Source organism: Tasmannia lanceolata, unplaced genomic scaffold, assembly GCF_043159265.1.
Source record: "Tasmannia lanceolata isolate RefF3 unplaced genomic scaffold, GAP_Taslan_0.1 ptg000006l, whole genome shotgun sequence".
Classification (NCBI taxonomy): Eukaryota; Viridiplantae; Streptophyta; class Magnoliopsida; order Canellales; family Winteraceae; genus Tasmannia; species Tasmannia lanceolata.
In genome coordinates, this window is record NW_027518683.1 from 326,658 (window position 1) to 353,508 (window position 26,851).

Here is a 26,851-nt window from a genome sequence, read left to right on the forward strand (position 1 = left end):
AAATGTAGAAAAAGAAGCCAGATCCCTCTTTCGGTTAACTCTTTTACATCCTCCAAGACAGACAATCAGCGAATTCCAAAAGCCAAGATTCAATTTAGTGAGTGGATAAAGACACTCACGATTGAGCTAAAGCCCTCAGTCTGAGGTAAAGGCTATAATGCCAGGCTCACCAAAAGAACTACAGGCTTAACTCAATAACCAAAATTCTCATAATCTTTAGGTTAACAATAACCATAGCTACCAAACGGAGCAAACATAGGTGGTATCAAAATTCTCATAATTAGAATGTATTTTCCAGAATCATAACCAAAACACTTACCCCCGAAGGGTTTCATTCCCTCAAGAGCCAGTCCACCCAGAAACACTTCCCAAATGCCACATGTTCAGTTGCTTTAATGAGCAACAGCGCCCAGCATTGCAAGTTTTAAAGAAATGGTGGTTGTTTCTTAAATGAAATTTCAACCATCTCCTGATTTCAAACTGTCGTTGCTGATCTTTTCAGCAGAGTTCCCATCTTTTATTGGATGCTTCAATGAACCAAACTGAAGCGAATAACTGTTTTTGGTACAATTCAAGAAGATGCTAGCTAGTAGCAAATATGAATTACAAATAACAATCAGGAACATACATACATATATTCACCCTAGATTTGGAGATTAATTATTATTGAGCTAATTACCTTGTGGGGAAAAGGGCCATGATCTTCACACAGACAACTCTGTTTTTGAAATGAGGATGCCATCACTATCTGCATATAACCATTCTCCATCATGAATAAAGGCACCTCCTATGTATATGGGAACATGTTTCTCTCCAACGCCTTTTTTGTTGGATTTCATTGGATGAGATGCCAAGGCTCTAACACCAATATCACACCCGTTAATCTCATCAACATCTCTTATGCAACCATTAACCAGAATACCAGCCCAACCCATATTTTGAGCTAACTGTCCCAAGTTACCCCCTACAATGGCACATCTCTTGCTTTCTCCACCATCAATCACCAAAACCCTACCATTCCCTTTGGTCTCTAGAAGCGCTCTAACCAACACATTGTCCTCAAACACCTTCAGGGTGACAATGGGGCCCGAGAACACCCGGCACTGCCCATAAACGTTGAAGATTGAATGAAGTACACGCAGCTCACCACTTGCCAGAAGTGCTGCATGCGCATCGCAAATTTCTGCAGTTGCTAAAGTGGCCATGTGTCCCTGCAACTAAAACATAATTTGTGTCAACGCCGAATCCAACAGCAATATTTTCATTCTTTTCACCTTTGTTATGCATTCCATCGTGACGTTAATAATTCTAGTTTACTAGCAGGCCAAGAAAATTAGAAACCATAGCAACATCAGATGATGACCATATCAGATGTTATCAGGTTATAAGCCTTCCTTGTGAGATCAGTGGTATGAGTATAGACACAGTATGTATAAACACATTGCTTGCTACCATGAAAAAGCATGGATGTTTATTTACCTTATATGCTTTATGAGTTGAGTGCATCAGCTGAATTAACAAGCCTCAGAAGAGATATGCAACAGGGGGTCATGAACTGAAATGTGCCGGTCTGAAACTTCTGTCCGGGTTGGGAGCAAAAATATCTTGGTTTTTCCCTCAGTTTTCTACTTGGTATGAAAGAAGATTAGGATTAATCCATGTAAAAATGCAAGAGGGATCAAAATAAGCATTCTACATGCAAAAGAACGCATCAGTTGGGGGCAAGGTGTAAAGCTCAGAATTCAACGTGGACGTGATGATAATTGAATCTGGTCAACTTGAAAGTTGGTAGGGTATGGCTCTTTTTGAGTTTAAGAATCAATATTATAGCCTTATTTTTCAGCTCTATTATCCAATTTAGTGTTTTGACTACCAGATCAACCTCTTCCAGCTCTCAACTAAGTGTTTGGGGTATTCAATTGACTTTTCTCAGATTTTAGCTAAAAGACAGCTAACTTCTGAACTTTGATATGAATCTTGATAGAGTCAGGTTGTGATGGTATCCCTCGATTGAGAGAAAATAAAATTGGTTAACTCTCAATTCACAAAAGTGAACTATAAGTCTATAACATGAGAGTTTCAGATGAGGACCGTGTCCAGTTGAGATGTCTATTCAGAGAAGGGAACCTATGCTAAAGATATTTCACAAGCCACAAATTTTAATGAAAAAGGGTAAGACAATAAACAAAAATCATAACTATTACGTTGATGTTAGAAGACTGCTGCATTACAACCTCTAATTTCTGTATTCCTAATACTCATGTCTGCTTATTTAGAAACATTTGAATACCAGCTTACTCTGAGAATTCTGCAAACCACCACACACATATTACATGTACAGATTGTCAACATTCTGCGAGCAAATAACATGCCTTTCCATATCAAAGTAAATGAAGTGGGCTTCGTATGAAAACAACAAGAAAATGTTCAAATGACCAAACCACTGGTCCGTTTGTCAAACTCTTACACTTTATAATTTTAAATTCTAAATCACATAGAAGAGTATTGTTAGCCCAAGGGTTCCCATGGGTTCAACATTTCACCTTTACCTTGTTGTTTTGATACTAGCAAACCCAATTTGATTAGTCTTTATAGACGTATTGCTTTGTAGTATTGTGCCTTAGACAGGAAATTCATATGTCAAACCAAAGAAAGCACATCTAGCACAATACAACTCAACACATGGGTTGCGGATCAACATGCACAATGAACCAACGAGCTTGTACACACATTGGAGACATCATCCTCGGAAGATGTTCAAGTCAAAAGATCAAGTCAAAGATCCCACAAGCATACCCAGCAAAGTGCCTGAAGAAGCTTGGAGATGAACTAGCATTGGTGAACACCTCATGTACCATTGAAAATGTTCAAAAAATGGAGGAAGTCACAAGATCCAAAGCATGTTGAAGAGTTCACTCACAAGTTGAAGATGTCCAAGAAAGTGCTGAGACAATCCAAGAAGACTCAAGGTTATACCTTTTATAGATTGTATTGGAGGTCATGTTGTCAAAATGTATTTGCACTTTCAAAAGGTTTCCAAATGGTTTTCATAAACAAACTTGACATCTTTGAAAACCATCAACACACCCCAAAATGTGTTTGAAAACCTTGGACAAAAGCTCAAAGCCTTAGGATTTAAATTTGCAAAAACTGAATTTCAAAGCAGGGCCGATTGACTGGGGTCTCCCAGGCGACCGCGAGGAGGTTGCTGGAACTCCAGCAATCACCCGATAAAAGTGGGCCGGTCGCCCAAGGAGGTTGCTGGAACTCCAGCAATCACCCGATTAAAGTGGGCCGGTCGCTCGAGGCTATACTGGTCGACCGCGGATATGCTCCTGGAATATTTAGAGCAATCCAGAAAGGTCTTGGCGGTCGACCGCCCATGACTAGGTCGACTGCGGATAGGTTTTGGACGCAAACTTCAATCGTCCAAAAAGCCCACGGCGGGCCACCACGACTACCACGGTCCACCGCGGAGGTTTAAAATTTGAAATTAAAAAGGAGCGCCTGATAAGGGCGGGCGACCGCAACACCCGGTCGACCGACCCGTCTGGCAAAGTAGCCGTTGAGGCTTGCGCGACTTGCTTTTTCTTGGCCAGTTATTTACGGTTTTGCCCCCAAACGGTCATATTACTACTTGGGCTATTTATACCCTATCCTTGACCTTCTAAACAACCTTTTGCAAGATCATTTCACATCCTTGAGAGCTTAAATTTTGAAATCTAAGGTTGTTTCAAAAATCCTCTTCTATGCTTTGATTTGTACATTTACATTCAACAAAAGGATCTCCATATGACTTTTATTGGTGTAATCTTTTTGGAGAGATTGTGAGCTATTGATTGTATGTATTAGCCTATCAAGAGGCATTGAGTGAGCTTCATCTTCTTCCTATTCATTGTAATCGGGATCTACGATTCGGTCCAACAACAAAGGTGAATCCGGCGCGAAGAGGAGCTTTTCCCTTTGATTCAGTTTGCAAGGAGGGATCACTACCTTGGATGCGGTTTGCGAAGATGAGTGATTTTCTTGGAAGCGGTTTTGCGAAGAGGGATTGTTCCTTGGAGGCGATTCGCAAAGAGAAGTGATTCCCTTGGAGGCGGAGTGCGAAGAGGGTTGATCTTCTTGGAGGCATTTTTGCAAAGAGGGTTTGTTCCCTTGGATGCGGTGTTCATTGTAAAGCTTGAGGATTCTGCAGTTGAAGAATCCCATTACGGTGAAGGAAAATCCCAAGGAAAGACCAAGTACTTGGGTAGTGGAGTAGGTCTGTTTGTGACCGAACCACTATAAATCTTTATGTGGTCTTCTTGCTCTCCTTCTTGCCTCCTTCTTCTTGTGGTGATTGGTAATATTTAAACTCTACTTTTTAATATGCTTAAATGAACAAGGGTTAGATCTATAAATGCAAAATTGGTAAAATTAGTTTTAATAATCCACTTAACAAAGGCAAAAATTTTAATAACCCAATTCACCCCCCCTCTTGTGTTGCCTATTGGGATTTCAAGTATTCATGGTTCAACAAAAAGACACGGATTGTAAATTTACAAAAGAATGTCATAGCATAAGAGATCCACGCTTGCTAATGGTTTCAAAGTTACTTTCTAGTGTGAACTGTGGAGAGTTGAAATGGAATTCAAAATTATATTTCATGACCAAATTCCCTGCAATGTCAAAAACTTTATGGAATCTGGATGCTTCAACCATGTACACAATTAGGGGTGCAAGTTTGGCCCTGTCAGCCTTGACCCGCCCTGAGCCCGAACAGGGTCAGGGCTGGATTTTCTAACCCTGAGGGCGGGTCAGGTTCATTTTTTTTTCCCTGACTCAGGTCGGGCGGGTTTTGGGTTAATGCCTCGGGTACCTTGACCCGGCCCAACCCTGAGTTTTCTATTATAGAATTGAACCATCTGTGCATGTTTCTTTTGCTAATGTTTTCTATTATCTTGGATTGATGTTTCTTTAGATTATTATTATTAATTGTCTCTGTTGCCCGCATGTTGCTGAATTCATATTGTCTTATTTTGTTCCCTTTCTCTGTTTATTGATCATTTTGTTCCATATGATAAGTGGTTGCTTTATTTTTGGCACTCTTAACAGGTATTTGCACTAGGGTCAATTAGGGCCGGCCCTGTCCAATCAGGGCGAGCCAGGGCCAGCACAATACCCTGTAGGGCGGGTAATGGGTTGAGGTTTTCCGGCCCTGACTCAGGGTCAGGGCGGGTCAGGGCTGAGATAATGGGATCCAGGGTTGGGCTAGGGTTTTGAAAAACCCGACCCTGTTGCAGCCCTATACACAATCATCTTTGATAAAATTCAAATAGCTCAACAACCTAGCAAAGATTTGTGCAAACATGTAAATTGGCTGCAGACACAAAGTAATAAGCAGTGTAGGTGAACTAACAGGTTAATTACAAATATCTGTGCACAAACAAAAACACATACACATAGAGAACCTATTAAATCCAATTGTATATACATGCTGGTAACCGAAGATATACGATTCTTCAAGCCATGTTATACATACACAGACATGGGCTTTGTTGGACTTAACGGCTCTACAATCTTCATCTCTAGAGTCTCCTTAGGATGGGAGAATATTTTTAAGAGAGATGTAATAGGACTGAGTCTCCTTACAAACCATCAATATTGAGAGAGATCATCCTCGACGTGAAATAATCTGGACGGATTATCTTGCTGATAGATATTTTATAAATAATCCCACATCTTCCGAGCCTGATATGGTCGAAAAATCAAGGCAAAGGAGGGTTCAACTGAATTCAAAGTCCAGTTGATCACCCTTTCATTGTTCATCTTCCACTTAGTCATCTGCTTTTCAGAAGAGAGATCTATATCAGATCCATCTAATATCCCCATCATTCATTTTCCCTCAACAAAGATGCAGAAATGAAATTCCCACAGGGAGTAGTTGGTTTTATCAAACTTAACAGAGATAAGATCGGATCTATCACTCATGGAAGAATGGAAATAACAGCTATCGCCTTGTTCTAGCCGATCTCAGTATACTTGCCATTGAAAAACCAATTGTAGTGCTTTATGCAGCGGGATACCGCAATCGAATGCCACCGGAACGCCCCGATATGAGAAAGCCTTTTTTTTGTTCGGTAGATCAAAACATTGGGTTTAGACATTCCTTTGGTGAACCTTAATCATTTCAAAATGGTCGCAACATACCTTTTGTTATTTCTTTCTATTGAAAGAATCATACGAACGATTGATTTCGTTAGCTTGGAAGGTTAGGGTTTATAGTCGATGTCGATTCATCATTTTTAACGTCTCTAATTCAAAACCGAACATGCCACCGGTTCAGGTACAAGATACTATCATTACCGCCCGGTCCTTCCCCCATCGAAGAGCCACGTATCTAGGGTTGACCAAATCATCACTGTTTGATCAAGGTGTGGCCACGGTCTCAATGGGGTTAGTTTTTAGTATGTACAAGCATGGGGTAATAATTCCATATTGATCCGAACCAATCCATATGCTCCCATTTTTAATAAAATTCCTCCAGAGTAGGATTTGCAGCTCAAATTAAAGCCATGAAACAGGTAGCTAGTAAATCAGAATTGGAACTGGCTCAATTGACAGAGTTAGAAGCCTTTGCACAATCAGAAACTCCAAAGGGGCAAACTGAATTCCTTCACAATAGGTTGTACTAGGACCACAAAAGCATCTCATAAAGTGCTCTCTAAAGGTTTCCTTGACAGCGCCTCATGAAGATGTGGAGGAAAATCCCACTGAAACTAAATCTGATAGAAAAACCTCATCAAAGGCAGATCCAGAATTCTAAACCCGTATCCAAATTACACATACCAGATCTGATCAAGAAACCCCCAGGGCTGAATTTGTGTATCCTTTCTTCCTCACGAAAATATTCTTGAATGTCTTTTTTTTTTTTGAAAATATTCTGGAATGTCTTTCTCCTCGTCATGAACCAGCAGCCTGGATCTTTAATGGCTGACACCATGTAAAACTAGATTGAAGTTGAGGAGTAAGAGTAGAAGGAGAAGAGAAGAGAAGAAAAGAGAGCAAACCAAACCCCACAAATTGTTATGTGATGAAGGAGTTCGAGTTGAACCTCATGGCTTGTATCCTCTCCATTATAAAATTAATTAAATGACAAATTATATCATTGCCCATAGGTGGTATACAATTACGAGAAGACATGAAAGTAATTATATCCTATGTATACACTCTCACATATGTATATGTACAACCCTAACCTTATCAATCCATTCCGTTTTGTCCGAAACTGATGAAATGTACCGTCTCAGTAAGGAAAACAACACAAAACAACAGGGTGAAACATTCTGGTCAGAATTCCTGTCTATTCTTTCCAATCAGAGTATATGTCCATCTGGAGAGCTAAAAAGAAAGAATGAATATGATTTTAGAAGAAATATACGAATTTCAAAGCTAGGGAAGGCATGAAATGGAGAAGATAAGAATAAACTGAAAAGAAAAGAAACATCTCTTTCAAATGATAAGTGCTTCGCCTTTGATAGGTCTCCTACTCTAATACGATGTAAAAATATGGCGATAAGATGTGAAGAAGTGAGATGAAAAGACAAGCATAAAGAAGAAAAAATGTGATGGAGAAAGTGTAATCCATTCATTTGAAAATCTCGAGTACAATACCCTATGTGCAGTTGTGCACACACTCCCTAACAATGTACATCATACAAGTTTTTATATATAAGCTACTTTCCACAAGATGACCTAAAGCATTAACAAAAGTTAAAAATGCACATTCTTTGAGAAACTTCTACCCATTTATCCCTTTGATCCATCCTTTACACAGCTGATCCAATTCGATGAGCTCATTTATTATCTCATAAAGCATGAATAGAAGATTACCTTGAGCCCAATAAGATCCAGTGATTCTTCTAAAGTCCAAGTGATTCAGCAGTAAAAACATGACTACCAAACAAAATGACAATTGTCTCCCTAGAATAATAGTAATGGTTCGGTGATATGTACCCATCTTTGGCACATGAAAATTTCAAAACCTCTTTGGATTTTATTTTTTTTCTAATTCATATAAATGTTCTAATGCCGCTGTATCTACTTGTGCTAGCATGAGGCTGCAAATGGATTTCACCTCTTATGGCATCTGATGCTAACTACCACCAAAACAACATAATCAGCTTTCATGTCCACAAAATTGTAAGAAAAAGGAACAAAAGGAGAACTTCATGCAAACAGAAACAACATAAAGCATTCTAGATGATTATCTAGACTAGAAGGTTAAAAATGATAAATATACGTAATGATATTCTAATGTATGTGCTATCGTATGCTTTAGCATATTTGTGTTGGTTTAGTCCCACAATTGTTAGTCAAGAAACTGCAACCCAAACTTTAATGGATTTAAGATCTTAGTTTTACTACTAAATTGAGTCAAATTGTAGCTGTAGTTCAATGAACGGCTTGAAATGATAGAAGAAAAATTCAATCTGATGGCTTGAAGCCATTAAAAACACCGTGGGCAGGGAAACTGTTACGTTTCTGATGCAGGTGCATCTTGGCCGCCCAAATCAATTACGCAGATCAACGGTCCAAAATGAGTTTAATAATTTCTTCCTTTCTTTTAAATATTTAGTAATTATCTCTTTCTTTCTTTTAGGTATTTATTTAGGGTAGGAGTTTGAATTAGGAAGAGTTTTATTGGGAATCAAAGTTTTCGCTTCCGTTATACGCCCCTGCGTTAATTTCCCAGGCCATAGTTGATAAAAAGAGTGAGGTGCACATGGCAGTGTTCTCAACCCATATCACAATTCACTGAAAACCAGTTGGTTAATAGGTTGAATCCGTTAACCCCTTATGAAAAAAGAGATTTGACCTTAAGATTAGCATGACAATGACTAGGGAAATGGTCAACAGCATCTTCAATCCATTAACCATATATCATGGTACTGCCTGGGACAAAACAAAATGCATAGAAACAGAGCATAATAGAAATGAAATTTTGAGACAGAGGAAATATTAAGCATTTTTAAGCAGAAGAGAGAGTTTACCCGAGAGAAGAAAACAATTGCAGGCAAGGAAATCGATATATTCTAGACTTTCTCTGTTGGGTTTCACTTCAATATCTGTTTTGTAAACTTTTTACCCTCTGAGATTTTGGGAGCTAAAATGGGAAAGAAAATGGTATGAAGTGCGTTATCTTTTATCCTTGGCTTTTGTGCCATTGCTTTCAAACGGAAATCGTCGAGAAAACGACAAAAGTCGTTCCAACCAAAGACAGTTGATTCCTTCATTGAGGAGAAAACAGAGTCAGAACAGAAAACAGAGGCTGTGGGGCCGAATATACAGGATTCCCACATCCAGTCGTGAAGGGCTGATCCTAATCCCTTATTATCCCTTGGATCTAGACGGGATCAAATCCCCTCCCTCCATCCCGAATACCTCTTGATGGTTTTTTTTTTCCGCCCACGACTGATCTGGAGAGCAAATAGTATAAAGGGAGCTTAAGAAACTTTAAAAACTAGCACAAGGGAGGTGATGTGGCAGATGAAGATTTCAATTGCAAAATTAAGGAAGTCTTTTTCATCAAGCTTGATCTATGGTTGCCCGCCATTTCCATATTTATTTATTTTCTTTTTGTTTTATTGGGTTGGGTAGGGACTATCGCACAAGGCGTTTCATGCAACAGCCGGTCTGTGAAATGCCTTGATCGCTAGCAAATTCCTTGTCTTATTCTGTGAGTGTGATGAAAAGTGGTTGGAGAATTTACATGATGGGTGGGTGGGTGTGCATTTCTTTGTAAAAGACACCCCCACAAGAAAGTAAAGTAGGGCCCACTTATTTAGATGACGGTGCTAATGTGTTGGTCCATGCAGGAGAGAGAGCCTACCTGTCCATAAGATGATCATAACCCTTTTGATTAGGGGGGACTAACAAATGGAAGGGGTTAGATGATCTAAATACATTTTGTAGTGTATTTGCACTGGAACGTCATATGAAATGTCCATAACTGCATCTTTCTCTGTCGTGTTGAGAATCGAAACGTGGGATGGAGGCAATCTGCAATCTGGCAGACTGTCTTATTAACTATGCTTCCTTTCAGCTGTTATGGTGAGCTAATCATTCACGACTATGGGCCACCTCCAAGTTTACGCCAATTCACGCTCCTTTAACTATTAAATACATATTTTATGAGGGATTTGCTAGGTACCATCCACAAGGCTGTTGCATGAGACCTCGAGCATTTGAGAAGGTCAATTATTCTGGTACCACCTTTTCGGACTTCCCCATAAGAGCACGAACAACCAAACGGGGAAAAATAATGTTTCGCGAAAGGCTACGTGAAGACATTTTGAAAGTAGCAATGTAGCATTGTGGGCGCAAAAGCCACGCCAAAATTGGCCTTGTAAATGACCCTTCATCAATCAATTTAAAATGATAAATGTAATGGACAGCAGGTAGGAAGGCGAAATCAATTTACATTTACATTTACATTTACATTTATTATAATGATGTCTTTAACATGGGAAATATCGATCATCAAACTACAGGAGTAGGACCCCCATTCCATTAGGTAATTACTACTTACTCAATTTGAATTCCTTAGATTTATGTATGCTGCTAAAATGTCCACGTGGCAAACGGTATAACAGGCTGTCACGATTGAGGTGGCGATGTGAAGGAGCCACGTGGCAGGGGGGGTGGAAATGTCTCCGAGCTGTTTCCAGAAAAGAAAAGGCCAAGAAAAGGAAGGGATGAGAAAAGCTCAACGACTCCACCCTAAATTCCGGTCTCGGTCAAACCGCCCTTTCTCTCTCAATTTTTCCTCAAGACAGGATACGAAGGGAGATATTTTTCTCTGCACAAATCCCATCTGCTCAGGTCTCATTCATTCTCTTGCTTGGACTCCACTTTTTAGTTGCCTAATCATTGTTTTTTTCAATCATCATTTGCTTTTCTTTATATTTGTTTTCAAACTTTTTCTTCATTTCATGTGTTTCTTCAATTTTTTAGGGCCTTGCCTTGGATTGATTTTAGATGTATTGATATATCTTTTGGGGTTTTTCTTCTCCTCCTCCTGGATCTATTTGATCTCCTTCATTTGAGTTATTGGGTCTTTAATTTGATTTTGATGGCTTTTGGTCCTGTCTCCACAGATCTGTATTACTCTTCACCATGCTCATTTCTTTTAGACCTTTCAGATATCTACTTTGCTCACATTTTTCCTTTTCGATCTCCCATGTGTTTGATTTGAAATTATCTGGTTTCTTTTACATCTTCCTGAATCCTCACTCACCTTTTCATTTTATCTCCCATTTTTCGGCTGATTGGGTCCCTTTAAACATTCAGAATTTTTATAATCTGTGATTGATATCGGAAGGCTTTCTTTGGGCAGAATTTCAAGGTGCCGTTTTTTTTAATTATTTTTTATTCTGCATCTCTAAGAGCCTCTGCTCTCTACAGATTTCTACCATTTTTCACCTTATTACAATCGGGGCTTCATTTTTCTCTTTCAGGAATCAGGCTCGTTTCTTTTACAACTCTCCTGCTTTCTTGCTGAATTTAGACAGTCATGGCTGGGATTGATGAAAATATTGGCTTGATCGGCGATTGGGTCCCTCCGAATCCGAGCCCAAGGACATTCTTCTCCTCACTCCTGGGCGATGATTTCAGCTCTAGATCTTTGTCAGAGATTCTAGCAGAGAATGGAACTGAAAAGCAGAAAGTGGCTGTGAATTTAACGGATGAGAAAGATGAAGTTGAAGGTGGTGATAGTTTGTCAGGATCAACGATGTTTTCCGGTCACAGGTCGAGTTCTCTTGCTGAGAGGATGGCGGCAAGAGCTGGATTTAATGCTCCCAGGCTGAATACTGCAAGAGTTAGACCTGCTAACTTGTTATCTCCACAAGTTCTGTCTCCTTATGTGCTTTCTCCAGGCATCAGCCCAACAACATTGCTGGACTCTCCGGTTTTCCTTTCAAATTCTCTGGTAAGATTTAGTACTTGGAAGTCTCCAATTGTTTCTCTTTATTGATATTCCCAGTCATTTTTATCTGAGCTGTTTACTGGGAGTGATAAAACTGAGTCAAAACAGACTGCAGAGGAAATAATAGTGATCGCTGTGAATCTATGCAACATGTCTCCTGTTTACTGGGGGAGAGCTGGAAGAGGCGGGTTTCAAAGAGTTGTTAATAATTCCTACAACTTATCATCCGTACATTTCGGACGAACTTTGTAAAAAGCTGTTAGCACATCTGTTTATTTACCATGACAAAGTTGAGAATGGGTCTCAACCCAATTTGGAACGTTTCCAACAACATACTGTACTTGCATTTTGGATGATCTGGTGGAAGATCATTTGTCCATACCAACCCATTTTACATTTTATGGATGGGTTTTACTCTGAGTAAAACTGTAAATTAAACGTGTTCAATAAAATTTTTGAAGCTAGTGCATTCAGTTGATAAGTGTGCTTATTCTTCATGAGATAGTAGGGAATCGGAAGCCTATAATGGTCCGAATATCGATCAGTGATGGTGCTATTCTTTTGAACAATGAACTCTTGGGAAATGGACTGTGAAATCAGGGGTTTCAGTGGGATGGGCCCTCAGGCTAATCAGATCCTGAAATACCTTGTAGCTGGGTGTGACGTGGCTTCAGATGTTTTGACCAAAGTTATGCCCCCCCCCCTTCCCTTCTTTCTTATTTTTTTGAATGGTAGCCCATTGACACCATCACGCTGATTTTTTTGTCAATTAAGTGGTTTTCTGTAGGATGTTGGGAGGATATCATCATGCACTTGATTTCCATGGATGATACCTTGAAATTCTTCTATTCTAACAATTTGTGGTTTCAAAAGATAATCTTGAAACTGCTGAAAATTTCTTGATTTGCTCAAACGATCGGATGTTAAATGCTTAAAGTGCTTCATAACTTGGAGCTGGCAGCAATACTAGACAAAACTGATGCATAAAAATTGGTTCTACTCCTTTTATTGATAGATTTAATGTCTAGGTTTGAGTATATGTCTAGATGTTTATAGTTGATTTAGCAAAGTGGAGAAATATCTTAGATACTTATGAAGAATATTGTGTTTGTGATGTGATCTACCTCTAGGATTTGTTCATTCATGGACAGACATGTTTATTTATTTATGGTTATAATTCGTATTTTTACTAATCCTAGATGTGGGGATGTTCTTGTCAACAAATGACCCATCTTTTTTTGTCTTTTTCTCAAGGCCCATCATCACTTAAACCCTTTTTAAACATTTTAAAATCCTTTCTTTAATCTTATTGGCCATCCCCCAGGGGCCCACCAATGATCTCACTTAACCTTCAACCCCCTCACACCTAAATTTATATCCTATTGGCCGGCTATAGGGCCCACCACTTAAACCACTACTCCCCTCTTAAATACCCATTAATCCTTACCTAAGATCCTATGTGAAGAAAACGAAAAGGATCCCCTCTCTCTTGCATCAAGTCTCTCCTTTCCCACTCTTTTACCTACACCCCTTGTCCCCTTTGATTACCCCTTTCAGTACCCCTTTTCTCCCCTCCTCTCTTAACCTTCACGACAAAGGTAAGCCACCCCCTTCTCGTTTTCTCTTCCTCCCCTCTCCCTCTCTCGACTTCCCTTCCTTTGTCCCCCTCTTCTCCTCCTTTACTTCTGCCACATCTCTCCCTATCCTTCTCCTTTCTCACATCCTTTCTCTCTCCCATCCCTCACGATTGAATTCATAAGCCGTCTCCTTCTTCTACGGCTCTCTCATCCCCAACGGCTGGATTCATAAGCCGTCCCTTCTACCCCTATCTTTTTTCCTTCCTTGATTTTGATTTTTTTAATCTTGATTTCTTTCTTGATCTTGATTCCTTTCTTTATCTTGATTTCTCTCTCTCATTATCTTGGATGTGAACAGCCCTTCCTTCCCTCCTTTTGGCTTACTCTCTTCCTCCTCTCAGACATTTTTTTTGCAGGAGATGATCAAGGCAAACCCTCCTAGGTGCTGATTCCCTTTCTCATTTGCTTTCTATAACTTATTTCCTCCACAATCTCACCTTTTGAACCTTCCCCTTTCTTTTCTACAGAACCAACCACTTCTCATCAGTTTTTCACGCCTATTTAAGCCAATCAGTCATGCTCTTGTCAACTATACACCCTACTTCGATCCTTTCACAACTCCCTTATTTCCTTATCCTTTTAGCATTGTTTGGGGCTTAGGTATTTTATTTGAGGTCTTATTTTCTAGGACATTTGACCGAGGTCTAATTTTTATTCATTAGATAGTTGTTCTCTTTTGGAAATTATTGCATGGAAGCACATGATTTGGATGGTGGTTGAACTCTGAAGATCAGCATTTCTTTGAAAAATCCTTACTCCATTTGATTATTTTATGATCCGTTTATAACTTTATACTGATTTGGGAATGCAATTTGTTGTCACGTTGATTTAAAATACTTATATTACTCCTAAATTACCTGATAGTCATCCGCAAAACTATAAGTTTGCACCAGTTTGGGATACATATTTGTGTAAGATTTTAGGTATAGATCTAAGAAGTTCTACAGTAAGGGATCTAAGTGTATGGTCCTTAGTTATGAATTTCGTTCCATTCTGACGTTACGAATGAAATGTTTTGTTCATGTTCGGAAAATGGAACAAATGCACACACACACACACACACACACACACACACACACACACACATATATATATATATATATATATATATATATATATATATATGAGAAAAGGGTTTCTGCGCTCGATCGCAGATAGGCTTATCTGCGCTCGAGCACAGAAACAGGGGAGTGGGGCCATTTGGGGGGGGGGGGGGGGTTAGCCATTCATTTGGAAGGCCCCATCATGGATGGGGGGCCTACCAAAAATCAGCTCCATTGGATCCCCAATGGGTGTCCATTTGTGGGGCCAAAAATGGACAGATACTGTTTGTCCACAAATCTGTCCATTTTTGGCCCCACAAATGGACACCCTAAGGTGATCCAATGGAGCTGATTTTTGGTGGACACCCTACCAATGAAAGGGCCCATCAAATGAATGCTTTAGATCCCACCCAAAATGTCGTAGCTTCTTTTCCGAAACGAAATGCCGAAACGGCCAAAGGGCCAAAATATTTTGTTCCATTGACCAAAATGAAATGCCGAACGAAACGGAATCGCCGACTGAGGTATGATCAAATGAAGCTTTTAAGCTACAAAGGCTGGAGTTGTTTTTTCGCAGCTCATGTGGATTTCAAAACTGCTTCTCTTTTTTTTTCAGCTTTTCTAGTTTTGAACCACAGTATATTGATTTTTCATTTTGTTATCTGAGATTTGCTCTTTATTGTTGGCATCTCCATACAAAAACCTCTATATTTTTTAAATTATTTTTTAGTACTGATTATTGGTTATATTTGAGGATGAGTTTTGGTGCTCACACTAGGCCAACAGTATCAACTTCTGTGAGTTTATGGTGGACACAACACTTTTCTGCCAGAGTAGGGCTGTTGCACATAATTGTGTGTATCAAACACATATATGTTAAGTTACCTAATTTGAAGTATCTGGCTGTCATGGAAATCACCTTTTGGTTTATAACTTTAGTTCCATTGTGTGGGAAACTGGCTTGTGGTTTGGCTGCTAGTTGCATGCTCTGTTCTTTAAGACAGAAGGTTGTATAAAATCTGAAGGAATTTTTGGACTGTTTCTATGCACAAAGGAGTGAGTATTTGTTCGAGTTCTGGGAGCAGAAAGACTAAGAGATTGGGATCGAAAAGAAAATTTTACTGGTAGCATGGATTACAAAGGGCCATATTTTTCCGTCAATATTGGATTTTTTAGGAGGCAGCAGCATGTGGATTCTTCTAGATTCATGACACTTATGGTTTTTGTGTGTTTTTCTCTTGATTACTAGGCTCTATATATCGCAAAATACATTATCTTCTGCTTTTTGTGCCACTCCTGCTCTTGCATGTGTGTCCGCTTACTAACTACCGCTTCTGGTAACTAATCTTCTCCTGACACGAGGAAATCTTTGGTTGATGAAAGAACCCGTGCAGATCTCATATCTCTTCTACCTTTGTGTTTGCTTAGTTTCCAATGGCTGCAATTGCTGTCCCAATATGTGTATTCTTGGAGGGATAAGTAGGTGGAAATCTGCTTTTAAGTCCATGAAACAGGGGGCTTTCGATGAATGCCAACAACTTAAATCCTTTTGTTTGGCTCCAACCCTAGTAACACATGGAGAATCATTTAGCCATTGATGTTTGTTGCTTAAAGAAAGATAGAATGTTTTCCGCGATGTACTTTTCTTCATGCATTTGAGTTGGAAAATCTTATGAGAATTGTATTATCATATATAAATTTGCATACATAAATTATAAAAAAAAACATAAAGCCTACATATATTCAAGCGATTCTTTCCATTGAACTAGATACTTTGCAGATGGATGCCAGTTGTTATCTTTGTATGCTGTCTTTTTTACCCATAGGTTGGCCTTGCATTGGTGTGCAGAAAATACAAAGACCAAACACCTTGGTCACATCCTTTTCAGATAGCCAAACTTGTTGTGCATAATTGGGTAATCACTATTGTTCATGACTTGCAACTTCACCTTTGTCACAATCAGTCATTCTGTCTTTATCATAAATCTAGAACCTGGCTGGTACGAAGTTACTAATATTAAAAATTGATTTTTCTTGCAAAGACTATAGACTCAGTAAAAGAATACCCAATTCCTCAAAGGGAATTGATATATCCGCCCCTTTTTAGTACTTGGGACACCCAGCAGCAGTGTATCAATGACTTCAGAGGGGCTGATTGCCACGTACACTGCTGCTGGGTGTCCCAAGTAATCAAAAGGGGCGGATATATCACTTCTCTTCCTCAAATTGTAGATTTGTGTACAAAACAACTGCAAGAGAAAGTGGCATAGGGATGCAACTTGGGTCGATTTTTGGGAATTTGGGTTGAGCTTTTACCATAAAGTCAAGTCGGGTTTAAAAAAAGCTCATCCCGACCTGACCCAAGTTGCACGCCCAGCGTAAACCTTTTAGTCTTGTCTACTTTAATTAATTATTTGGTGTGGGTCGTGCAACGCTATTTTCATTATGTTAATCCTAGTCAGAGCACATATTATGGCTGAAAAATCATGGTTTGAAACTGGCTGTCCGTATGAATCTGTATTAAAATTAAGTATACTTTCTAACATTGATTGCAACACCTTATTTTGCAGGCTCAACCGTCTCCGACAACAGGAAAATTTCCCTTTGCACAATGCAATCGTAGGAGCTTGATGTCGGTCTCAGCACTTCCTGATAAAAACAAAGATCATACATTTGAAGATGTTGCTACTGCATCCTTTGTGTTCAAGCCTCACGTGGAGTCAGGTTCCTCATACTTTCCAAGTGCAGCTAACAAGGTAATGTACTGGTTCCCTTATCTTCCTGGCATTTACTAAAATCTCTGTTCATGAATTTAGCAGCAGAAAGAATTGTAAACTGGAAATGTACTTAATTCCCACATTTGTTTGATAAAACGATCTTTTGATTAAAATTTATGGTTTAGAAGTTATTTTCAGTCCTATGATTCCAACCCAGCACTCTGTTAATTACTCAATTGGTTTCTAAAGTTTGAAGGGCGTGCACATCATCAGATCATGAGTTTTTTAATACCTAGTTGAGTTCTCAATTTTTTTTTATCAAATGTCACTACTCAATTAAAATTTTCAGTACTTAATCAAGTTCTATCAGGTTTTTATATAAATCAGGACAATCCTGTAGCTCATCCAATTTTTGGTAATATTGAATCCACTCAGTGAGTTTTTCAATTGTTGTGAAGTTTGTAAGCCTTGGCTAAATCAATATGAAAAGCATGCACACCAACCTCGGTACCTTACACTAAGAGTGATTCTGCCCTTTTTCTAGTTCCCCATGAAAACTGTCGAAGCACATAAGTTTGTATACGAGACAGGAATGTAGCTTGTCATAGTTCAATATTAATCTTATGATATGTCTACAAGTGTGGTTCAGACTTCCAGCTCCTATGCTTTTGTTTCTCGAGGCAACATATGTGTGTACAAAACCTCCTGATGCTTCGGTTTCCTTTATATACTACCTGAGTAATTTATATGGGCAAAAAGATCACTGGTGATTCTCAGCTTTGTGCTGTTGGCAACAGAAGATCCTTTACCTGTCCTCATCCAAATGAGCATTTAATTCTGGGTCCCCTTGATATGGACTGAGCCATACCAATGAATATCTTATGCATTATTCCATTTTATATTTCAATCCTCATGGAATTATGTGAATGAGGTCTCTGTGTAAAACCACGTTCCATATGGGGGAGCTCATCTGAGTTCACTTGAATGTGATGACTGAAGTGACAGTAGTCATATTGGCCCCTCGAATATGCGGCCTTCGGGCATTTTAAGATCTCTAGGGGCACAAAATGTTATTATACATTCATAGTTCTAGATCCAATGAACATGGACACACTCTTGATAGTTCTTATGAATACCTACACATGCATGCAAATGCAGTTATACACTATGATTTGTGGACACGGACATGAGTGTCGCATGTCGACACGGACACGGAGTGTCGGACACGGCAAACCCCCAAAATTTAGAAATGGGGACACGGCTAAAATAGAAAGTATACATGACGCAACAACAAATATTAGTTAAAGAAGAGCTACAAAAGAGTTTATAATAAAAGAATAGTTACTGATAAATGTGGTAAACACGATATGCAATAATCAAACTAAATGTCACATTTGACACAGCACAAAACGTGTCCACACACCCACATTAAATCTAACACTTATAACAGTATATTTAAAAGTGTCCAAAGGAGTGTCGACATGGGTGGACATGCGTGTCGTGTCGGACACGGCAGGACACGTGTGTCAACAATAAATTCGAAGCGTCGGCTAAATCATAGGTTATACATGAGTCCGAGAGTGAGAAGCTTGTTCTCATGGGTAACTTTTCCTAATGAGAATTTTACCCATCCTTTTCACGCTTAGCATCCCTTCTATAGATTCATCCTACATCAGATTTCGTATCATAGCGAAGTATTAGTCATTCCTTCGATCATTCTGCATTAGATTTGGTATGAGAGCTTGGGTTGAAAAAAAAAATCCAATGTAGGACAATTGAAGGAAGGGCTAATACTTTGCTTTGATATTAAATCTTATGTTTAGGGGACATTAGGGGTGAAATGGGTGGGTGAAAATTAAGGGTTTAGGTCCTAAAATAGGTGATTAGATTGGAAAAATATTTCTACAGGGTTTAATATAGATATGGAGTGGTGTAGACATGCCAAGAAGTTGTTGAAGGATACCGGGAGGTTTAGGATAGGTATGTAGTGGTGCAAACATATGTTGAGACTTGAGAAGCTGTTGAAGGATATCGGGAAGGTGTAAAATTAGTTTCTGGGCAAAAGGAAAGGGTCACAAGTCATGGATGGGTTTGAATGATGTTTCTAAGGTTGGATTTTTTTTTCTTCCAATGGGTATTTTAGGAGTTTTGAGTAGAAGATAGGTAAAAAATAATGCAAGAGGTTTTCTGTGATGTTGATGAAGGTTTGGGGCTCCTAGGAAGGTGGTTTATGGGAAGAAAACAAAAATGTTGAGAGAAGATTAGTAGAAACAATAAATTACAAGTAATAAGAGGTAATCTACTTGTATCATTAAAAAGAAGAAGAGGTATTCTACTCATTTCAAGGCTTCACACAATAAGTTTCTTTGGCATCTCACCAAAGAATCATTGGCATCTCATCGAAGAAGAAGAAGATGAAGCTTTTTTCTCTGAGAAGCTCTCAGTTTCAAATAGCAAAATGAATTTAGTGTTTTTTTTCCACAAACCCAACATAAAGTCTTTACATCAAACAAATAAAAAACCCTACGGACTAAACTACCCTTTTCTAAGGACTTAAAGACCTACTCCCACTTAAATTCCTATAATGCATGTGTGGGACCTATTTAAAATAGTCATAACTCAAAGCACTTAAGCTATTTTGATGTAAAAAGACTTTAATATCCCCTATGACTTAAAAAGACTCAAATAACACTCTAAAAACTAAATAAAACTCTTGTAACACTAATGATGGGTCCGATCGTCTTAACTCCTTAATTCTTCATATCATTTTGGATGTTCCTCATCACATATCTACATGATATGTTTTCTGGGAGGCAAACATCTGCTGGGAAGAGGAAACTCATCCTAATATAGGTCGGTTTAGTGATGTGGAATGTATCTGAACCGCGCTAATATGTTCCCAGTTTGCTGAGGTGGGGCATTTCAATGGGTAATGTATAGTTATTACAGGTTTTGTGCCTTATAGATGTTTGGATTGGTGGGACACCTTGTCCCTGTTGATGTAATCTGGTTAGAACAATTAATAAATTTGTTATCTTTAAAAAAAAGAGGGTATTCCATTTGCGAAATGAATCTTAATTGGCTTCCCATCAACACGAACAATGAGCTGAAGTAGAAGCACTGGCTAAAATATCCTTTAATCTTAATTTCGACATAATGTCTTTGGGCAATCCTGGCCTAGATGGTATTGGGCAATCCCTTTAGGGATTCTACATACTCTAACACTCCCCCTCAAGCTGGAATGTATATATCATACATTTCTAGCTTGTTACAAATATCACTCAACTTAGCTTTACTCAATGATTTTGTAAACATATCGGCCAGCTGATCCACAAATCGAGTGAAAACTGTGCATATCTCCCCCTTTGGGATTCTCTGATGAATGAAATGGCAATCCACCTCATTATGCTTCGTTCGTTTGTAGAAAATTGGATTGGTAGCAATATGTATGGCAGCCTTGTTATTCTGGCCTAGATGGTATTGGGCAATCCCCCTTAGAGATTCTACATACTCTAACACTCCCCCTCAATCTGGAATGTATATATCATACATTTCTAGCTTGTTACAAATATCACTCAACTTAGCTTTACTCAATGATTTTGTAAACATATCGGCCAGCTGATCCACAAATCGAGTGAAAACTGTGCATATCTCCCCCTTTGGGATTCTCTGACGAATGAAATAGCAATCCACCTCATTATGCTTCGTTCGTTTGTAGAAAATTGGATTGGTAGCAATACGTATGGCCGCCTTGTTATCACAATACAACTGAGAGGGAGAAGAAGGAACAATACCAATATCAGACAAGAGTGAACGCATCCAGATAAGCTCTGTACTCATGTGTGCCATGGCCCTATATTCAGCTTCTGCACTGGAGTTGGTAATGACATCTTGTTTCTTGCTTCTCCATGAGACCAAGTTACCTCCTACAAAGGTACAATACCCAATAGTTGATCTCCTATCTGCTGGAGATCCAGCCCAATCTCTGCATTAGAAAAACCTTCAATCTTCATATGACCATGCCTTTAAAAACAAGCCTCTCCCTGGAGCGCCTTTCAAGTACTTGAGAATCTGGATTACTGCCGCGCAGTGAGAGGTATGTGGGGAGCTCATATACTGACTGACTGCCCCTACAGCATATGAGATGTTTGGGCGAGTGACTGTAAGGTATATGAGCTTACCAACTAGTCTCCTATATCTGCCCGGATCACCCAACAAGTCCCCTTCTTCTGGAATAAAGCTTTACACTGGGATCCATGGGTACACAGATGCAGATTTCATTTCAAGGTTTCATGTCTCATCTAATAAATCCAACACATACTTTCTTTGAGATAGAGAGACCTCGAGAAGAGTATGCTATCTTTTTCTCAAGGAAGTACCTTAGGCGACCCAGGTCCTTGGTGGAGAACTCTCTGTAAGAAACTCTTCAATTTCTGTATGCCCCCTGAATTACTGCCAATGATGATAATGTCATAAACATATATTATCAACAATATACAATTAGCTGCAGACTGATAGCTGAAAACTGGATGTTCTACGGCGCATTTTTCATGCCAAAACGCATGACAGCCTCACCGAACCTCCCAAATCATGCTCGCGGAGATTGTTTCAAACCATAGAGAGATTTCCACAGGACACACACAGATGAGGGCATCTCCCCCTTAGCAACATAATCTGGAGGTTGCTCCATGTACACTTCCTCAATGAGATTGCCATGGAGAAAGGCACGAAAGGCAAAAAAAATCTCAAAACAATCTTTAAGAAAAATAACCATGTCCTACGCGAATAGTCATCAATAAACACAATAAAGTACTTATAACTAGAAGAAGACACGACCCTAGAGGGTCCCCATACATCACAATGAACTAACTGAAAAGGGCTCGACACTCTACTAATTACTCGGGCTGGAAAAGACACACGATGTATTTCCCGCGTTCACAGGACTCGCACTGAAAGGGGGAAATAGGTCCAGGAACAACAACATGCGTCTGCTGCAGTGACAGTGCCACTGATAGGCATCGACAAAATTATGTAAGGCAGTTGTAGTTGTATGTGTGCTGCAATACAGATGGTAGACTTCATCCACCTCACATCCCGAGCCAATCGTTCTCCCGGTTGAGAGATACTGAAAGAGACCTCCGTGAGGAAGAGAATAGAGCCGGAGCCAATGATCTGCTGACGTAGATGAATGAACTCAGGGTCCAGACTGTCAAGGTAGTGGACAACATGAAGCTGGTTCCGCTAACGGGTAAGGACTGTGAGGTCAGAGGTGAGGGGCATAAATAGATCAAGCTGCTGGCATAGAGAGACGAACTGGCTGTAATGAGACCACAACGAAAGCGTATCCACTCAGTATATGTGGCACAAATGCGAGTAAGGTTGTCGACACCAGAATAGTGTAGGGCAGTATGATCTCATATCTGCTTCGAGGTGGGAAGAAGCATCATGGTGGCAGCGATAGACAGAGTCATACTCTGCCAAAGAAGGGTGTGAATCAACGCATTCTCCTGCCCCAGCGAGCAAATCTGCTTCGAGGTGGGAAGAAACATCATGGTGGTAGCAATAGACAGAGTCATACTCTGCTAAAGAAGGGTGCGAATCAGCGCATCCTCTTGCTCCCATCGAGCATACTTGGAATCAATAGAGGAGGGAGGAGCCTAATGAATAAGACTAACCTTGCCTCGAGCAAGAAGATAAGTCTCGATGACGACTTTCCAAGTCAAGTAATTGGTCCCATCCAATTTCACAATAGTCATCTGGGGAAAGGTGCCCTCCACAAGAGAGTAGCTAGAAGAGGGAAGAGTCAAAGGCGGCTGTATTGCACGGACCTCATTGGTTGTGCCGATGGAGGGATCCTCAATGACAGGGGAGACAAGGCGATAAGCAAGACAACAGCCACGACAATCGGCAAATAGAAAGACAAGAAAAGGGAAGAAACTAGATGGTGCCAAGTATCGTATCACGGCTCCGAGAAGGAAAAAAGGCGAAGAAACGCGACATAGGGGCCAAAATCGAAGCCGTGAACACAAACGAGAGAGAGAGGGGTAGAGGGGATTCAAACCATTAGATAGGGGGGTTTGTGTGTGGTGTTTTTTTTTTTTTTTTTTTTTTTTGTGTGGGATAGCTCTCGGAACCGGGGAAGGAGGCCGACATAAGAGAGGAAAAAAGGAAAGAGAGTGAGGGGTGGCAGGGAGAGGGGCAGAGAGGAGGGGGTTATGGCAAGGGGGGTTTACGGCATGAGAGGGAGGGGGTTTATGGGAGAGAAAAAAAAGGAGGGGGAAGGAGGGGGGGGGGGGGGGGGGGGGGGGGGGGTTACGGAAGCAGGGATGGAGGGTCGGGGGGCGGGTACGGTTGGCTGAAGGGTTTCGGGAGCAAGGGAGGGATGGGGGAGGGCGGGGATGAGGGAGGAGGGGCGAGGGCTTACAAGAAGGGCAGGGAGGTGATATGAGGAGGGGGAGCTGTGGGAGAAGAAGGGAGAGGAAGAAGTGGGTTAGGGATAGGGAGAGGGGAGTGGGAGAAAAACTCAATGGTTGTCCCTAGGGGATGAAGGAGGAGGGGCGAGGGTTTACAAGAAGGGGGCAGGGAGGTGATACGAGGGTGGGTCGAGGGAAGGGAGCCGTGGGAGAAGAAGGGAGAGGAAGAAGTGGGTTAGGGAGAGGGGAGTGGGAGAAAAACTCAATGGTTGTCCCTAGGGGATCAAAACCCTAGGGCTCTGATACCATGTTGGGGAAGAATGGAAGAAGAATTAGTGAGTTAGGGAGAACTCCCCCTCATGTATTTACATTAAGAGAGAGAAACGGGTACAAAGACAACTATGCCCTTAGGCATTCTACATACTCTAACAAGGCTGAGGTGGTTGATATACTTACGGGTTAAGTATATATTCTTCTCACTCTGTTGGACATTCGCTTTCACTGGAGTGGACCTGACTAACATGAATTCCTGGCTCAGTGGTTCTTCTTTGGGCACATGGAGGTGTACTAATTTTATCTACAAAATCATGGTTCTTATAAATAACTGTCATAATTTTTTTTATTTTCCTCCGTAGTGCTAATGCGTTGGGTGATTTGCTTCTTTGAGCACTCGATAAGAAAAATGTAGGGCAGTTTTTTTTTAATATTTTCATGCAAGAGCTCGCACGTATAGACTCTATTGAGAACTGCCTATCATGCTCTTACTTCGTGCAACCAGGGATTGAATCGATGTAAATGCATTGTTGCTTCTTAAGTGCATGAGCACAGTGGCAGCACTTCAGTTGTTCCCAATTCCAGTACACCACGACCTTTATTTCATCAACAGTTCATATTTATGGAAATATACTCGCTACATTGAAAATTTTCTTTGTTTTGTTATTGAATCAATAAATGTTTCCGGCTCCTTATGATCTTCACCTTCTACAGGTAGCCTCTGCGTCCAACCATCACCAGTCTTTGCCCAGTATAGAGGTCTCATTTCAATCTGAAAACCCTAGTCGAGCTCAATATATAGAATTTGCTGAAGTTTGTTCTCAGAACCAACAAGGATTTCATTCCCTAGGCGACTTTCCCAATTCATCCATTGAAAAAGAAGCCATTGATAAAATTGTGTCCAATCCAAAGATGGCTGATACTGTTGTCATCAATGCTGAACATTCTCCACCACCAGACAATCAAGAGAATGGACACGAAGATCAGAGAGGAGAGTTACCTTCCATGGTTGTGGGTACACCTTCTGATGATGGATATAATTGGAGGAAGTATGGGCAGAAACAAGTGAAAGGTAGTGAATATCCTCGAAGCTATTATAAGTGTACATATCCGAATTGTCAGGTGAAGAAAAAGGTGGAACGGTCTCATGAGGGACACATTACAGAAATCATTTATAAGGGTGCCCATGAACACCCTCAACCTCTTCCAAATCGTCGCTCGGCCATTGGGTCTTCGTCTCACTTGCCCAATGACATGGACATTAGTGAACGAAACGGTGCACATTCTGGTTTTGATGGTGAAGGAGGGGTGTGGGCAAGCAGCACACAGAATGGAGCTGTTAATGCTGGCGCTGACTGGATGCATGATGGCATGGAGACAGCATCATCTGCATCTGTACCTACTGAACTCTGTGATCCATCCACACCCACACTGGCACAGAATGGCCTTGAATCCGCTGACGCCATCAATGTCTCATCCACCATGTCTAATGATGACGAGGATGATCGGGGAACGCATGGGAGTGTATCATTGGGTTATGATGACGGTGGGGATGAATCTGAGTCAAAAAGAAGGTCATCATCTTATAATTACTTTGTTGATGTTATCTTTTACAGGGATTTATACTAAGTAGATGTATGGTGTTGGCAGGAAGGTGGATACCTGTGTCACGGAAATAAGTGGGGCAACAAGAGCCATCCGTGAACCAAGAGTCGTGGTCCAAACAACCAGTGAGGTTGACATCCTTGACGATGGGTATCGTTGGCGCAAGTACGGACAAAAAGTTGTCAAAGGAAATCCAAATCCAAGGTATCTCTCAGCTTCGGTGCTGAAATGGGTTAAATTTCAATCAGAAGCAACAACAGTGACTTCCAAGCCCCTTTGGTTTTCCAAGTCTAGCTGGCTCTGGATTAAACATAAGTTTCATTCATAGTTCTATTCCTACAACAAATTATACAAGGAAAATTCGAATAATTGCTTTTTACTATTGTAATTTGTTAGAAAGAAACATGAAACTGCTTACTGAAAAAAGCAATATGATTTTTGATGCAGGAGCTATTACAAGTGCACAAATGCGGGATGCACAGTTAGGAAGCATGTGGAAAGGGCGTCCAATGATCTAAAGTCAGTGATAACCACATACGAGGGCAAACACAATCATGATGTTCCGGCTGCGAGGAACAGCAGCCATGTGAGTTCTGTGCCCTCCAGTGCACCGTCAGCTACCCAAGCCTACACCTCCCAAGTCCATGATGATGGCATGCCAAGGTTCGATGGCTCTACATTTGGTCTGCCAGCTGGAAGGCAGCAGCTGGTACCTTCATCAAACTTCTCTTTTGGGATGATGGCAGGGTTGGGTTCCAGCCAAAGGAAGTTGCCTGTTATTCCTGCTGCGCCCCATTCGTATATGGGGGGGCAGCACAAGGCAACAAACGAGATGGGGTTTCTGATGATGCCCAAAGGAGAACCAAAGGAAGAGTCCATGTCCAGGACTGCTACTGTCTCGAATGGTGGAGCTGTTTATCATCAGATGATGAGTAGACTGCCCCTTGGACCTCAGCTGTAAATAATAATAGAGGTGTATATGTTGGAGAATTCATTGATGTTTCTTCTATACGAGGTGTTTAAAATACCCATATGACATAATATCAGTTCCTATTAGAAAATGGTGCTCAGCTTAAATCATTATCCCTTTCTCTGTTTTCCTTTGGTAACAAGAAACTGCAGCGTCCATGTGATTAGAATAAACTTACATATACTGTTGACATGTACCCATTTCCAACTTTGGAGCTTTAGTGCT

At 40.4% G+C, this 26,851-nt stretch overlaps 2 protein-coding genes across 5 annotated transcripts; one reads left to right on the forward strand and one right to left on the reverse strand.

The window, feature by feature from the left end:
* Positions 1-470: 470 nt before the first annotated feature.
* On the reverse strand, positions 471-9,192 carry LOC143879141 (Ribonuclease E inhibitor RraA/Dimethylmenaquinone methyltransferase). 3 transcript variants are annotated; one of them, XM_077381331.1, is made up of 3 exons: positions 9,033-9,192; positions 1,480-1,625; positions 471-1,217 (listed from the first exon to the last, which is right to left on the reverse strand). In XM_077381331.1, the coding sequence occupies exons 2-3, from the start codon at positions 1,504-1,506 to the stop codon at positions 705-707; spliced, it is 540 nt and encodes a 179-aa protein (XP_077237446.1). In that variant the 5' UTR covers positions 1,507-1,625; positions 9,033-9,192; the 3' UTR covers positions 471-704. The 3 variants fall into 3 exon arrangements, with proteins under 3 accessions (XP_077237446.1, XP_077237448.1, XP_077237447.1); XM_077381333.1 differs by lacking the exon at positions 1,480-1,625 and having other exon boundaries at positions 471-1,211; positions 9,033-9,188; XM_077381332.1 differs by lacking the exon at positions 1,480-1,625 and having other exon boundaries at positions 9,033-9,188.
* Positions 9,193-10,704: 1,512 nt separating this feature from the next.
* WRKY2 (WRKY DNA-binding protein 2) lies at positions 10,705-26,736 on the forward strand. 2 transcript variants are annotated; one of them, XM_077381342.1, is made up of 7 exons: positions 10,768-10,863; positions 11,332-11,386; positions 11,499-11,971; positions 17,219-17,404; positions 24,766-25,625; positions 25,702-25,860; positions 26,104-26,736. In XM_077381342.1, exons 3-7 carry the CDS (start codon positions 11,555-11,557, stop codon positions 26,615-26,617), a joined length of 2,136 nt encoding a protein of 711 aa, XP_077237457.1. In that variant the 5' UTR covers positions 10,768-10,863; positions 11,332-11,386; positions 11,499-11,554; the 3' UTR covers positions 26,618-26,736. The 2 variants fall into 2 exon arrangements, with proteins under 2 accessions (XP_077237456.1, XP_077237457.1); XM_077381341.1 differs by lacking the exon at positions 11,332-11,386 and having other exon boundaries at positions 10,705-10,863.
* The last annotated feature ends 115 nt before the right edge of the window (positions 26,737-26,851 follow it).

Bases quoted from the DNA above. Each gene is read 5' to 3' on its own strand.
- LOC143879141 (XM_077381331.1), bottom strand. From the start codon at position 1,506: ATGCACTCAACTCATAAAGCATATAAG. The intron at 1,218-1,479 runs GTAAATAAACAT...ATTATGTTTTAG, and splicing joins CAACTCATAAAGCATATAAG to TTGCAGGGACACATGGCCAC.
- WRKY2 (XM_077381341.1), top strand. From the start codon at position 11,555: ATGGCTGGGATTGATGAAAATATTGGCTTGATCGGCGATTGGGTCCCT. The intron at 11,972-17,218 runs GTAAGATTTAGT...CTTATTTTGCAG, and splicing joins TTTTCCTTTCAAATTCTCTG to GCTCAACCGTCTCCGACAAC. The intron at 25,626-25,701 runs GTCATCATCTTA...TGGTGTTGGCAG, and splicing joins GAATCTGAGTCAAAAAGAAG to GAAGGTGGATACCTGTGTCA.